The 14,247-nt window shown below is 44.0% G+C and overlaps 1 protein-coding gene across 4 annotated transcripts in view; it reads right to left on the reverse strand.

Moving 5' to 3' along the window:
- GRHL2 (grainyhead like transcription factor 2) overlaps positions 1–14,247 on the reverse strand; it is a 166,445-nt gene that overhangs the window by 45,665 nt on the left and 106,533 nt on the right. For all 4 annotated transcript variants that reach the window (XM_043879827.1, XM_043879826.1, XM_043879825.1 and 1 more), the window contains exon 8: positions 13,756–13,850. In XM_043879827.1, coding sequence (XP_043735762.1) covers positions 13,756–13,850 — 95 coding nt within the window. The remainder of the gene's footprint in view (positions 1–13,755; positions 13,851–14,247) is intronic.

Genomic DNA, 14,247 nt, shown 5'->3' on the forward strand with positions numbered 1-14,247 from the left:
CTACATTAACTTGATTATTAACTTCCAAGATTTTTCCAAGAGCTTGCCATTAAAATAAATAGGCCAATCTTGATCTACAAAGCAATTCGGGACTTAAAAAATCATAAAGTCTATGGTTTGATGGAAAGTGTTTATTTTCCTCTTTAAACAATTGTATTTTGTGTTTTCACGATCCCCTGATTAGAGACTAAGAAAGCTACTTATTTCCTAAGGTTGAGACTCTAAAGAGCTCTTTTACAAGAAATTGCACACATTAGCCTCCAAATTACAGGGACACGACATACATCAAGAAATCCATATTTTCACCGTAAAACACAAAGAATATATAAACGTGTTAACTGTACTCTTGCCAGTTTCTCTACTCTGTTTTCTTCTTGGTTCTTAGAATTATTAAAGGCCTTATAGATGGTTTTCTTACATCTTAGCATTTTTTTCCCATTTATATGATTACATTTGGTGCAAATGCAATGCCAAATTGAGACAGAAAGATAAAATAAAAGCAAATAATATTAACATGTGAAATCTCAGTCTTAGGCAATTATTTGTTTCCTCTATGCATTCATTCACCAAATATTTACTCTCTGTGTCTGCCATTATGCTACAAGATGGGACATAAGAATGCCGAGACAGACTCCCTGCTCTCAGAGAGCCTGCAATTTTGTTGAGAATATACAAAACTCCTAGATTTCCTGACGCCTCCATTTATATAACACCTTTAGGAAATGATTACAACCTGAATAAATATTTCTTTATTTTCTCCTACAGATACCATGAGTAGGCACAGATACATTTTTTGTTTACTCACATATTCTACCACATTTCCCATATTCCTTTAGTATTCAAAATTCTTAATATACCAGGCTTGTTTCCAGTTGCCAGACTTTGCTATGGGAAGTGCCCTCTACCCCCAAAGCTTTCCCCATAGATTATCACACTGCCTGTCCTTCTCATTTAGATTTTGGTCCAATGTCAACTTTTCAGAAATCTCCGCCCTGGCCATCTAGAGTTGTCTTCCTTCTCCTTCTCCCACAACGAGTAGCTCACCTTACGATTCTGCTCTTTCTTGGTTTCTTCACAGCACTGAACATTATCTGGGTTTATCTTGTCGTTTATCTGTTTAGTACCTAATTACCTGTCTGCCCGATGCAGCTCTAAACCCATAAGAGGAGGGGCCTTGTCTGCCTCAAGCTCCTTCTGTTCCCAATGCCAGGCTCATGGAAGATACTCAACAAATATTTGTCTAACAAATTAAGAGAAAATTACTTTTCTAAATGCACAGTTCCTCCTTTATCAGTGTTTTTGCTTTTAGAAGCAAAATGTTCTAAGAGCCAAGAAGGCTCTGAGTAGCTGAAGTTGTCAAGATAATACAGCAGAGTTAGTTGTTCTGACCAGATTTATCCTCAAAAAAATGTTATCTAGCTATATATCAACAAACCCAAATTAAGCCCCAGCTATATAATCAAGTATGAATGTATATATGTATGTGTCATGTAGGCCCATGCATATAAGCTAATGAAGATGAGAGACAGAAATCTAAGGTAAGGCATTGCCCTTGAGGAAAAGGGGAGTTACAACATCTCTCACTGTGGTCGGGTATATAAAAATAGGAACTGAGGTGAATATCTCAGGGTGTACATACTGTGAGAACCTGAAAAAAAAGGAGAGAGCTCAACCAGGGAGGATTTCCTATAGGAGTGCTGAGCTAGAAGGAAGAGAGATGGAGAAGAAAGTGCATGCTGTTCTCAAAAGAGGAAAGAGGCCAGGCTAATGGGAGAGGAGGGTTCGTGCTGAGGAGGTTCAGAAGGAGCCTGAGAAAAGGCAGTTGGGGAGGGGAGATACCAGGCAAGATGCTTGTATCCCTGTGATCGAGTCACAGACCCTTGATGAGGTCCAGTGTGTTTCACTGAGGCCAAGGGCAGATAGACCTGTGGCCACAGTATCCAACACCCAAGTCCCCGAGAGGACTGAGTGAAGGCTGAGAAAAGACCAGGAGGATCAGAAGTCGAGGGTCTGTACCCCTTCCAGAGGCCAGACTCCTGGAGGGAAGGAAGGAAGCTAGGTTACTGGGGCGAGGGAGCCAGGACATGAAGATGGGGAGGGAGCACCTAGCTGGGGCGTCTGGCAGAAGCAGGAGGATGGGCAGGAGGGCGCGCAGTGGGGCCGTGCAGAGGTGTTCTTCCAGGACGGCCGGGTGGTCACACCGCCAGAGAAGAGGAACAGAAGGCTGCAAGGAGGCCCCGTGGGAGCCGAGAGCCCTGGCAGCAGGGATTAAATGGGATCAGCTCACAGGTGCAGTTCTGTTAAGAAGAAGGAGCTTTCTACGAAGCTGGAGGGCAAAATGAGAGGAAATCAAAGCAAGAAAAAAAAAATGTACAAGAGGCTCAAAATTATGTCCCTGGTGGCCTTGGACTAACTATTGAACCTTTCTGGGTCTCATTTGCCTTTTCTTTTAAATAGGTATAATAATCTCTAGCTCAATACTGTGATACTTTAAGATCACGTTTGTTAAAATTTATTGTCTTTTGAATTAATTTTTATCCGCGTATAGCTGCTTTATAAGGTTGTGCTAGTTTCTACCATATACAATCTCAGTCAGATAGAGACAGAGATTTCATTTTTCAACTATAAGGTGCCATGAGAATCTTCGGCAGCTTCCGATGACCACCACAGTCGCCATCTTCTCAGATACCTGGTCACCCTGCCAGTCCTGCTCTGAGACTCCAAGCTCCTCCTCACCCCCACAGCACAGTCCACAAAGCCTGCAACTGCCCCACGAGGCTGGCTCCCTCAGCATCTCCCCGGTCCCCAGTTCAAGCCCTCCTTCTGACCAGACGACTCCAAGAGCTCCCTGTCCAGACTCTCTCAAGACATTTGATTCCAAATGATTCCAAATATTCACGTTAACTTGAACAGAGAGATATTTTATGAAGCTGAATTGAAATGAAAAGCTCACACTCTATCTCTGTGTGACCCTTTCAGAGGGGTGGAGTCGCAGGCTTCAGTGGGGAGAGAGCAAAGGCGAACCCTCTCGGGCAGAACCCTCGTGGCTCTGCAGACCGGCCAGTCTCGGCCACTCGCCTCTGTCACCCGAACAGGTCTTGTGAAGCAGCACCTCAGGACAAGGAAGAATCTGGATATTGTGTAACAACGGGTGGGGCTGTTTCATAAATAATGAGCCTCCCCTCTCAGTGGGAGGAAGAAGTGAAGCAGAGACTAAAAGAGCCACTCACTCAGATTTCTGGTTATCGGTTATGACTTTAAGCCTCTTCTATTCGTGTTTAAAACTGAAAACTTGTTTTGAGTTTGTCACAGCTGAATCTGGCACAAAATTCAAAAGAGTAAATGTGGAAACCACACCCCCCTCCCCCGCCAGCACTGCTCCCCAACCAACACTTTCTTGGGTATCTGTCAGTTTCTAGGGTATCCGTCACAGTTTCTAGTGTATCCTTCCAGAAACCTGCTATGCAAATTCATATCCTTTTCTTTCCAACACAATTGGTAGCATAGTAAACACGGTTCTGCAGCCTGCTTTTTTTTTCACTTGACAGGACACTCTGAAGAGAGTCCTTTCTTTTTCTTTTTTTTTTAAAAAAACCCATGAATATGGAGTAACAATTTCTTTAACATGAGGCTGTTTCCAGCCTCTTCATCTTGTAAACCACGCTGCAATGCCAGCTTTCAACATGAGCACGTATAAGTTAGGGACCGTAAGTAAAGGCCCTGTCCCCCCCAGTTTTAATCTGACCTCTGACTTCACTGAGATTGCTTTCCTCCAGGTAGCATCCTTACAAGCATGGGTATGCTGTTCAAATGTGTCATGACTCTGCCCTCTGGGTTCCAGGTGGGAGGTCCAGGTATCTGCATTTCTAACCATCTCCCAACTTGCTGCTGCTTTCAGAGGTTCAGGCTGTGAGACCACCGCCTGCATCACCCACTTCACCGGTCACTTCCTCCTTCTGTCCTGCTCATCCATCCTTCTGTCCTCTCTTTACTGACCAGCCCTTCTCTTTCTGGTTCCTCCTCCTCCAAGTCCCCTTAATGGGTGGGTCTAAAGTTCCCACCCTGACCCTCTTTCACCCACCCTCCAGCCCTCCCCGCGGCATTTCAGCCCATCTTGCAATGTCTCCGTCCCCTCTTCACTCTAACTTCTCTCCGGCGCCCCCGACTCCAGGTTCTGCCTGCGCTGCCCGGCCTCCGCACCTCTGAGTGTCCCGTCCTGCTACCTGGAGCCCCTTGCCAGCTCCCACTCAGATGCAGCTCAAGGGCCACGCCATCCCTTGGGTCTTCCCTGGTCCCACACCCTTGGCACCCTCTCTACCTGCTGAAGTGCAGGGTATGTGGTCAGAACTGTATTAATCTTTCAACTCTTCACTTGCAAGTTCAAATAAGACATTGGGGGAATATTTAAATAAAAAAACTTTAATAGAAATGCTTTTATAAAAATAAAATGAATTAAAAGATGAAACTTGTTTACAAAGCAGAAATAGACTCATGGACATAGAAAACAATCTTCTGGTTACCAAAGGGGAAGGAGGAAGGTATAAATTAGGAGTTTGGGATTAACATATACACACTACAATATATAAAACAGATAATCAACAGGACCCTACTGTATAATACAGGGGATTATATTCACTATTTTCTAATAACCTTACTGAAGCTGAAACTCCAATACTTTGGCCACCTCATGCGAAGAGCTGACTCATTGGAAAAGACCCTGATGCTGGGAGGGATTGGGGGCAGGAGGAGAAGGGGACGACAGAGGATGAGATGGCTGGATGGCATCACTGACTCGATGGACATGGGTTTGGGTAAACTCCAGGAGTTGGTGATGGACAGGGAGGCCTGGTGTGCTGTCATTCATGGAGTCACAAAGAGTCAGACACCACTGAGTGACTGAACTGAACTGAACTGAACTGATAATGGTTATTAGAAAGAATTAGAAAGTTATTAGAAAGAATTAGAAAAGAATCTGAAAAGAATCACAACATATACAACTGTATCACTTTGCTATACACCTGAAATTAACACAACATTGTAAATCAACTATACTTCAGTTTTAAAAAATGCTTTGAAAACATTAAGTTACCAAAAAGTTCCTGGCTACTAACCATAAACAAGACAGAAAGACAACCCTCAGAATGGGAAAGAATACTTGCAAACCAGGCTACTAATCTAGTAGGTGGATGCTTATTTGTGCTCAAGAAAATTTTTTTATTTTGTGATAAAAAATAAAAAAACCAGGGCTACCGTCCTCTCCAGAACTGTCCTCAACCTTTAATTCTGTTTTCATTGGAGGCTCTGTTGCTTTCTTCCTCATTTTACAGTCATGTACAGAGGTTGTCTGAGTTCTCAGCCCAGCCAGGATGGCCTCTGAGAGCAGCAGACACCCTGCTTGGCTTTCTGTCTGTAAATGCCCGCTGCCTGGCCCAGCACGTGATGCACAGCAAGCAGGCTGCTTCGAGGGGACGCCAGCCCCTTTGCCAGAGACAAGGTAGAAGACACTATGACCACCTCCTCCCAAGACAAAAAGGCAGTATGGAAAGAATACGTGCTTCAGACATTCCCAGGGCGGGAGCCTCCGCTCTACTGTGCGTTCACTGTGTAAGCTCTTTGGACTTCAATCTCTTCATTGTTTAAATGAAAAATAATAGCCACTTAAAATATGAATATTGCATAAGGTATATAAACAACTGGCAGACTGCCTGGTATATATCAATAAGTAAGCACCGAATAAATACTAACCATGGTGCATACACACACACACACACACACACACACACACACACACACACACACACACACACACACACACACACACACACACACACACACCAGTCTATGAAATCTAAGTCTGCAGTCTCACTCTCCGCATGCACACAATAGTTCATGCATGTGAGTTATAAGAGCCCTCAGCAGAATTCAGGCCAAAAACCATGGCTACTCCACATTCTAACAACAGATCAAGCGTTGATAGCTCCGGTGAGATGCTTTCCAAAGATTATTCCTTCTATATGTGACTTAACTCCAGCTTTATAGCTTTTTCTGCCATCCATTACCATATAAAACTGGAACAAAGGTATGGCTTTGTTTAAGTTCAATAACAAAGACTCCAGCAAATGTTTACCTTTCCCTTTTAAAGTTTCCTTCATCCACACCACGCCCCAGCAAACACATAAAAATGCCATTTGCCCTGCTCTGTGGCATGTATCTCAGCCCCTCAAGACTCCTCCCAGGAGCCTCTCAATACTTCGTTTACTTTGGAGACCAAGGAAGATGCCCTATAATATTTCTCTTCTTCCATAGGATGACCTGTTGAAACCTGGGCTCTACTTAGGCAAAACATTAGGACATAAGGGGCTTTACCAGTGGTAAAGAACCCGCCTGCCAAAGCGGGAAACGCAAGAGACCTGGTTTCAGTCCCCGGGTTGGGAGGATCCCCTGGAGGAGGAAACAGCAACTCACCTCCAGTATTCTTGCCTGGAGAGGAGCCTGCAAGTTAGTCCATGGGGTCACAAAGAATCAGACTCAATTGAGCACACATGCACACACATTAGGATGCAACTTTTTCTGAATTAGTAATATCCATCAACTCCACTTCATACTGGACTGTCTCATATGCAGAAACAGGACTCCCTGGACTGCTGATGGGAGGTCGGGGTCAGGGAAGCAAACTAGATCATGAACCCATGGACACTCAGGAGTGTGGTTTCCTTTGATCAGTTCTTTGGGTTCTCTTTTAATCCCCCAAATCAGTATTTACACATCTCCCCTTCTCCCTGGTGTCCAGCACTGGAGTTTGGTAGGAAGGGAACACAATTCATTCAGAAGCATCCTCTTGGAAGACATGATTCATCAAGACTATCAAAATTGTAACTTTCCAAAGTACTTTGTTTGACACACAGTGGAGCCCCATAAAAACTGATTATATCTTTTAGACCAAAAAGAAGTGTTGAGAGAAAGAGAAAAGGAAGAGGGTGAAACAAACTGGGGACAATTTTAATGGTTCTGCCATGATTTGGTGCTCAAAGTCTTTCAATAAACTTATTTTCAACAAAGAGAGACTGAATAATTCGCAGGGTTCAAGAAGGTTAGAATACTTGTATTTTCTCCAGTTTACTGCCTTTCCATAGGCTGTGATCAAAGCACTGCCATTGGCACCATCCTGTCTCTGATGCTACCAACACCGAGATCTGAGGATCTCAACGGAGGGGCTGGTTTCCTACCCATCAGGAGCAGATGGAGTAGAGCCACGCTTGGCTAGCGGACCACTGGCTGTACCTTGAAAAGACAGTGCTGGAAAGAGAAAGGGCTGATCCACACAGGAAGGAACGGAAGAAACCCGGACTTCACGGGACAAAAGCAAATCACCCAATATGAGAGCTTTATTTATGTCTCAGAACATGAAGCAGTTCATGAGACGGACCACATCCAACGGCCTTATGTCCTATAAAGTAATGCTCAAAATTCTCCAAGCCAGCCTTTAGCAATACGTGAACCGTGAACTTTCAAATGTTCAAGCTGGTTTTAGAAAAGGCAGAGGAACCAGAGATCAAATTGGCAACATCTGCTGGATCATCAAAAAAGCAAAAGAGTTCCAGAAAAACATCTATTTCTGCTTTATTGACTATGTCAAAGCCTTTGACTGTGTGGATTACAATAAACTGTGGAAAATTCTGAAAGAGATGGGAATACCAGACCACCTGACCTGCCTCTTGAGAAACCTGTATGCAGGTCAGGAAGCAACAGTTAGAACTGGACATGGAACAACAGACTGGTTCCAAATATGAAAAGGAGTCTGTCAAGGCTGCATATTGTCTCCCTACTTATTTAACTTATATGCAGAGTACACCATGAGAAACGCTGGGCTGGAGGAAGCACAAGCTGGAATCAAGATTGCTGGGAGAAATATCAAGAACCTCTGATATGCAGATGACACCACCCTTATGGTAGAAAGTGAAGAAGAACTAAAGAGCCTCCTGATGAAAGTGAAAGAGGAGAGTGAAAAAATTGGCTTAAAGCTCAACATTCAGAAAACTAAGATCATGGCATTCGGTCCCATCACTTCATGGCAAATAGATGGGAAAACAGTGGAAACGGTGGTTGACTTTATCTTTTTGGGCTGCAAAATCACTGCAGATGGTGACTGCAGCCATGAAATTAAAAGACGCTTACTCCTTGGAAGGAAAGTTATGACCAACCTAGACAGCATATTAAAGAGCAGAGACATCACTTTGTCAACAAAGGCCCATCTAGTAGTCAAGGCTATGGTTTTTCCAATAGTCATGTATGGATGTGAGAGTTGGACTCTAAAGAAAGCTGAGCGCCAAAGAATTGATGCTTTTGAACTGTGGTGTTGGAGAAGACTATTGAGAGTCCCCCGGACTGCAAGGAGATCCAACCAGCCCATCCTAAAGGAGATCAGTCCTGGGTGTTCATTGGAAGGACTGATGTTGAAGCTGAAACTCCAATACTTTGGCCACCTCATGCGAAGAGCTGACTCATTTGAAAAGACCCTGATGTTGGGAAAGATTGAGGGCAGGAGGAGAAGGGAATGACAGAGGATGAGATGGTTGGATGGTATCACTGACTCAATGGACATGAGTTTGGGTAAACTCCAGGAGTTGACGATGGATAGGGAGGCCTGGCGTGCTGTGGTTCATGGGGTGGCAAAGAGTCAGACACGACTGAACAACTGAACTGAACTGATTCCAGTGAAAAGACCAAAATAGAAACCTGTTCCTCTGAGCACTAAGTAGCATCTTAACGTTCAGGTAATTCTCTGTGGTCACATGAGAGATGCCTTTGTAGCGCATAGAGATTGGTTTCAATTTGAAATCACTGTGAACCGAGAAAAGGGCTGCGCGCAAAACTAAGGGGCCTGGTTTCAAGAATCTCCTTAGAAATTGGGGAGAAAGGAAAGCCTGTAATTAGGGTTTGTGAGCTCCAGCTCTGGGATGATGTCATCACCGGCGTTCGGTGCCAGGAATCAGAGCTCACTGCTCTTTAATAATTCAATAGGGGTTTGCCTGGGAATTTCTCATCTTGGGAATTAACGAGCAACAAATCTACTTTGTAGGTACCGGATTGGCTGTGGGGAGAAGGAAACATTAAAATGACCTTGTAAGTGGGAGTCATGCAAAGAAACCTAGCCCTGTAGTCCTCCACTAGAATGATAAGGATGGGACCTTAATACTTTGTCAATCCTGCCCGGGTCCCCTTCCTGCCATTTTCCAGCTGAGAAACTGAAGCTAAGAAGGGGAAGACACAAAAGCGGCTATTCCTTTGCCCGGAGACCTGGCAGCCTAAGCCCCATTTCAGGGCTTTATCTTCTTTATTATCCTGTGCCCCACCCCCATCAACTTCCAAACTGTGACTGCAAGGATGCTCAGAACCTCACCTACCTAGATGCCACCTAAGTCATTCCCAGGGACCCCGGGACACCCGTTCACATTACAAGAGCTTCTAGACAGTGCAGAATCTGCGGGGAAAGGAATGGCCATCCAGAGACGCTTTCTGGGCTACAGGTGTCATTGTGCAGAGACACCGTAGCAAAACCAGCAGAACCGGTTCTGGGAGGAAAAACTGGAGGAGTTCTGCCAGAACCACACTGCCCTTGAGACTGGCAACCTGGAGTCAGTCCCACAGCCTCATTTTAGCGAACAGTGTTAACACCTTCCCTGGCCAAATTTTCTCCTGTAATTAAATTAAACTAGGTGGTTACAGTTTCACGTTCTTTCTTTACTTCTGTTCCCACTAAAGGAGAGGTAAGAATAGAATGTAGGTCAGCAACAAAAGACAAGAGTAGTGTTCTGGAAAAAAATCCATAAATCTTGTCATCAGGTCTTGATGATGCATACGTGGGGAGACTACCAAATATGAGACTGTTTTATTCTATGTTTTTAGTAAATGCACCAAAACCAAAAGTGAAAGTGAAAGCCAGTCAGTCGTGTCCGACTCTTTGTGAACTCGTGGACTGTGGTCCACCAGGCTTCTCTGTTCAGGAGTTTCTCCAAGCAAGAACACTGGAGTAGGTAGCCATTCCCTTCTCTAGGGGATCTTCCTGACCTAGGGATTGAACCTCGGTCTCTAGCATTGCAGGCAGATTCTTTACTATCTGAACCACCAGGGAAGCCAAATGTCCAAATAAAAGCTATCTTGGGAAGACACATGGTTTTCTCAAATGATGCTTACATGACTCAAAGAACATTCGTAGCATTTTTTCAGATATTGCCTACTTCAAAGTTGGTCTTGTGCAAATATATATATATTTGTATGCATGTATGTTTATATTTGTATATGTACATATAAATTTATATATGTATATATTTATGTATATGTGTGTACATTTGTATACATATATTTGTATATACATGTATAAATATATATGTATATTTTATATATGTATGTATATGTTTGTATATGTATATGTATTTGTATATATAAATTTATATAGGCATATATAAATTTAATAAATTATATATATATAATTTTTACCCTTGAAATGGTATGATTTAAATTGTTGGTATATATTTACATTTGGACCCAATGATTCTGATTTTTTAAAAAATATCTTCAAAGATCATGACTTATTACCACTGTGTGTGTTCCAAAGGAAGGCACTGCAACTGTTTATGGGCACCAACTCATCCTCTGCAACCTGCTGCCAAAGGAACCAGCGGAGGGTGATGGCGTTGCTGACTGCCCCCTTCCTCCCGGTGTTAACCTCCCTTGTGTCACTACTTTCCCTAACACTGAAAGCCAGCAAAGAGGTAAAATGCATATTTGGTTGCTTGAGAGGGTGTGACGCAGGCATGAAAACTCAATGTCCATGAGGACCAGGCAAGGGAAGGTCCAGGAGGGAGAAGGGCAGAGAAAGCATTCAAGAGAACAGTTGGTGCCTCACAAGAGCCACTCACAGCCCTGCAAACACTCGGGCTAATGTTGCCAGAGTCCAAAAGAATCTGGAAACTTGGATTAAAAAAAAAAAATCTGATTATTAAATGCAGGCAAGATATTTTAAAATTTGGAATAAAAGGACTTAAAGTGCATTAAACACACATATATTTATGTTCTGTGGACCATATGAAGGTGGTGGGTCACAAATTTGTGTCCTCTGGCCACACCAAAACTGAAACAACAGGTGCCATTGAATGGGGCCCCAATCCTGAAGCCTCCAATGGATTTCTGTGTGGCTATTACCCACAGGAACCTGTAGGCCAATGCAACTGCTCCCGAGAAGTCCACAATATGAAAATTATAAACAATTCCACCGTGAGAGGGACACCTTTCATGCCTTGCTTTGTTGTTTCATTACTAAGTCATGTCCAACTCTTTTGGGACCCCATGGACTGCCAGGCTCCTCTGTCCATGGGATTTCCCAGGCAAGAATACTGGAGTGGGTTGCCGTTTCCTTCTCCAGGGGATCTTCTGAACCAGGGATCAAACCTACGTCTCCTGCCTCTCCTGCATTGGCAGGTAAATTCCTTACCACTGAGCCACCTGGGAAGCCCTTTATACGCCTTGCTTTGTTGAAAACTTTTTCCCAATTGTGTAATTGTGGGGTTATTTTTGCAGCCTGCTTATTATAAAATCGATTATATTTAAAGAAAAACCTTATGTCCTGCAGCCTGAAAAAAAAAAAAAATCTTCTCAGCCTACCTAATGAAACGAATTTAACTTTTATGGATTTTCTTTAAAGTTCTTTCAGTAGTTCAGCAAAATTCTTTGGAACTATTTCTATTACTTATCCAGACTGTACACGATTACAACTACCAAATAATAGCTACTAAAAATATGTATTAAAGAAACAAGTTGTGCTACAACAAGCAAGTACTGCCATTTGTCAAAGCACATGTGAGTGTAAAATGTGTCAGCCTGGAACAATACACATGTGCAAATACACATATTTAAACAAGACAAGTGAGCCCTGCCTATGGGAAATGAAAGAAAAGTCAACTCAACCCCAAATTAACTATCTCGTTGGTTGACCAGAGAGCCACCATCATTCAAGATGTCCCTTCCGGTTTCGGCATTTTCTTTCAAAGGTCCTATTGACTGGTGACAGTTAACACATTCACATTCTATCAGATTCCATGAAAAGGAAAATGAGGGCTGCAGTTTCAGCTCGCTTTACCATGACAAGGTATTCCAAAGGGAGGATCCCATTGTCTTCACAGTGGATGGCTGTGCTTGGACCTGCCTCTCACTCCTCACACACTGCTGTGCCCTACCTCCCTCGGAGGCTGAGTTTTCACACATCAAACCCCCCAAGCACATGCTTGGTACAGCAGAGACAATCGGAAAAGTTGTTTTGTTTTTGCTTTGTGTGAGGGAACCGAAGCCCAGAGAGGTCAGATGACTTGCCAAGGATTCCAAGTCCGGGCCCTGACACCACCAGGCTGCCTCTCCCTTACCCAACCCAGTAATCTCGCCTCTGGGAGAAGCAAAGGGTCATGAGGAGAAAGCCCCAGGCTCGGGTGAGAAACTCGAAGCGAAAACAGAGGAAAGCCTTGAGCAAAAGCTCTTCCTGCCCTTCTGTGCGGTCCCTGAGTTCCCATTGCATCGCAAGGCCTCCCTCCTTCCCGCGGACGCACCGAGCCCCCGAACGTTCCCTCGGCCGCTCCGGACCTCTGTCTCTGCTTGCCCATTTAGGTCACCTTTCTTGGGCCTAACGCCAGTTTCATTTACTTTGTTTTATACCTGAGTGAAATGAGACACTGAGCAATTCATCTTCATCTCTAAATCATGCCCACGAACTCCCATCCAGTTTCCTTTCTCACCCGGCTCCCCCTGCTCGCAGACAATGAAGCATTGAAAGTGGTTGTTTACGTTGACCTTTTCATTAATTCGAAGACAAAGTCTTCTAACGCCCGCCTAGATGGTACATAACCGAAGCAGAAAACAAGCTTAGGGTTCATCTGAAACCTTCCCTCTGGTGCAAAATGAAGCTCGAGAATCAGAAGGTACAGAACCCAGGATGAAGAGTGGGCACAGCCACAAAGTTCAGTTTCCATACACTCAGAGACTCGTGGCTCTGAGTATCCACAAGACTTGCTTCTTTTTTACCCAAATCCATGCAACGGTGGATGTCTTTCCTCAGGATGCACCTGGCCAGAGATTTTTACCTTTGCCCTTTTTAACTGTGCTGGCACCAGACAGAAATAAGAAAAGCCTAAGGTCAACAGGAAAGAAATGGCTCAAGGTCACAGTGGTGGCTTTTCCTCAGGGAGTGAAGTTGAGAGACCTGCAGCCCTGCTTCCTGATCCCTCTTTGACCAGGTGAAGCCTGGAAGGGGCAGGAGTCGGGGCGGGGTGGCCCAGCTGCTTACCTGTGCAGACAGAAGCTCTGAACACTATCCTGCCTCTGAAGAAGGAGGCAGTTGCAGAGGTGTTTGGGGAAACTTCAGTACAGGAAGAAAAGGATTTTAGGCCCGGTCCTGTCAGCCCCAAGTGATAAAATGGAGCTTGGGGGCCTGGAGGAATCAGGAGGGACAAGGGGCCTGGCCCTTTCAGCAGGAGGCCCCAGAGAAACAGGTACACCCCTTTGCCTGTCAAAAGGCAATTGATTTAGCTTCTCAGTAACTGAATGTGTGTGACTTCTAGAGAAACCCAATAGGTTCATTTCCCGTTTTTCTGGCTCAAGTTAACAGATCTTTCTCTACTCACAGAGGCTTTTGTCAAAGAATCCACTGCAGAGAAAGGATGTGATACTTAAAAGGTATGACCAATGAATCAATGCTACTTTCTCACTCACTTTTGCTTCTTCATTCACGTCCCAGGTGAAGGAAACAGCATTATAGGCAATCTCTTCGATGTTGCCAATCGTATTAAAGCTCTCCTTGTAATCAGCTGTGACATGAAAAAAAAAATTAAGAGTCAGTGTTACTGGTGACATGTATTGAACTATCATTTTCCAATGGGGAAACTGCAACTTTGCCTATTCGGCTGGCTGTTGCCATGGCAACAGTTAGGATTTGTGCTTATGGATAATCTTTTACTACTATTTACTCTATAAGAATGTGGGCCCATTCCTCTATTAAAACAGTAAATCTAGGAGAAGCAGTGTTCCTAACTGATTTGTTCATTAGTTTCATTTTTCACTCGGTTTATAAATTTCTTCCCCCTGAGTCCCTTGTCACCTACCCACTCCCTCTCCTACTCTTTTCTGCTTAATTTTGCCAGCAGTGCCGTACTATTTCATAGGGATCGTTCTGTAGGGCAGAATAATCTATCAGCCAGGCAGTGT

Source organism: Cervus elaphus, chromosome 21 (genome assembly GCF_910594005.1).
Source record: "Cervus elaphus chromosome 21, mCerEla1.1, whole genome shotgun sequence".
NCBI classification, from domain to species: domain Eukaryota; kingdom Metazoa; phylum Chordata; class Mammalia; order Artiodactyla; family Cervidae; genus Cervus; species Cervus elaphus.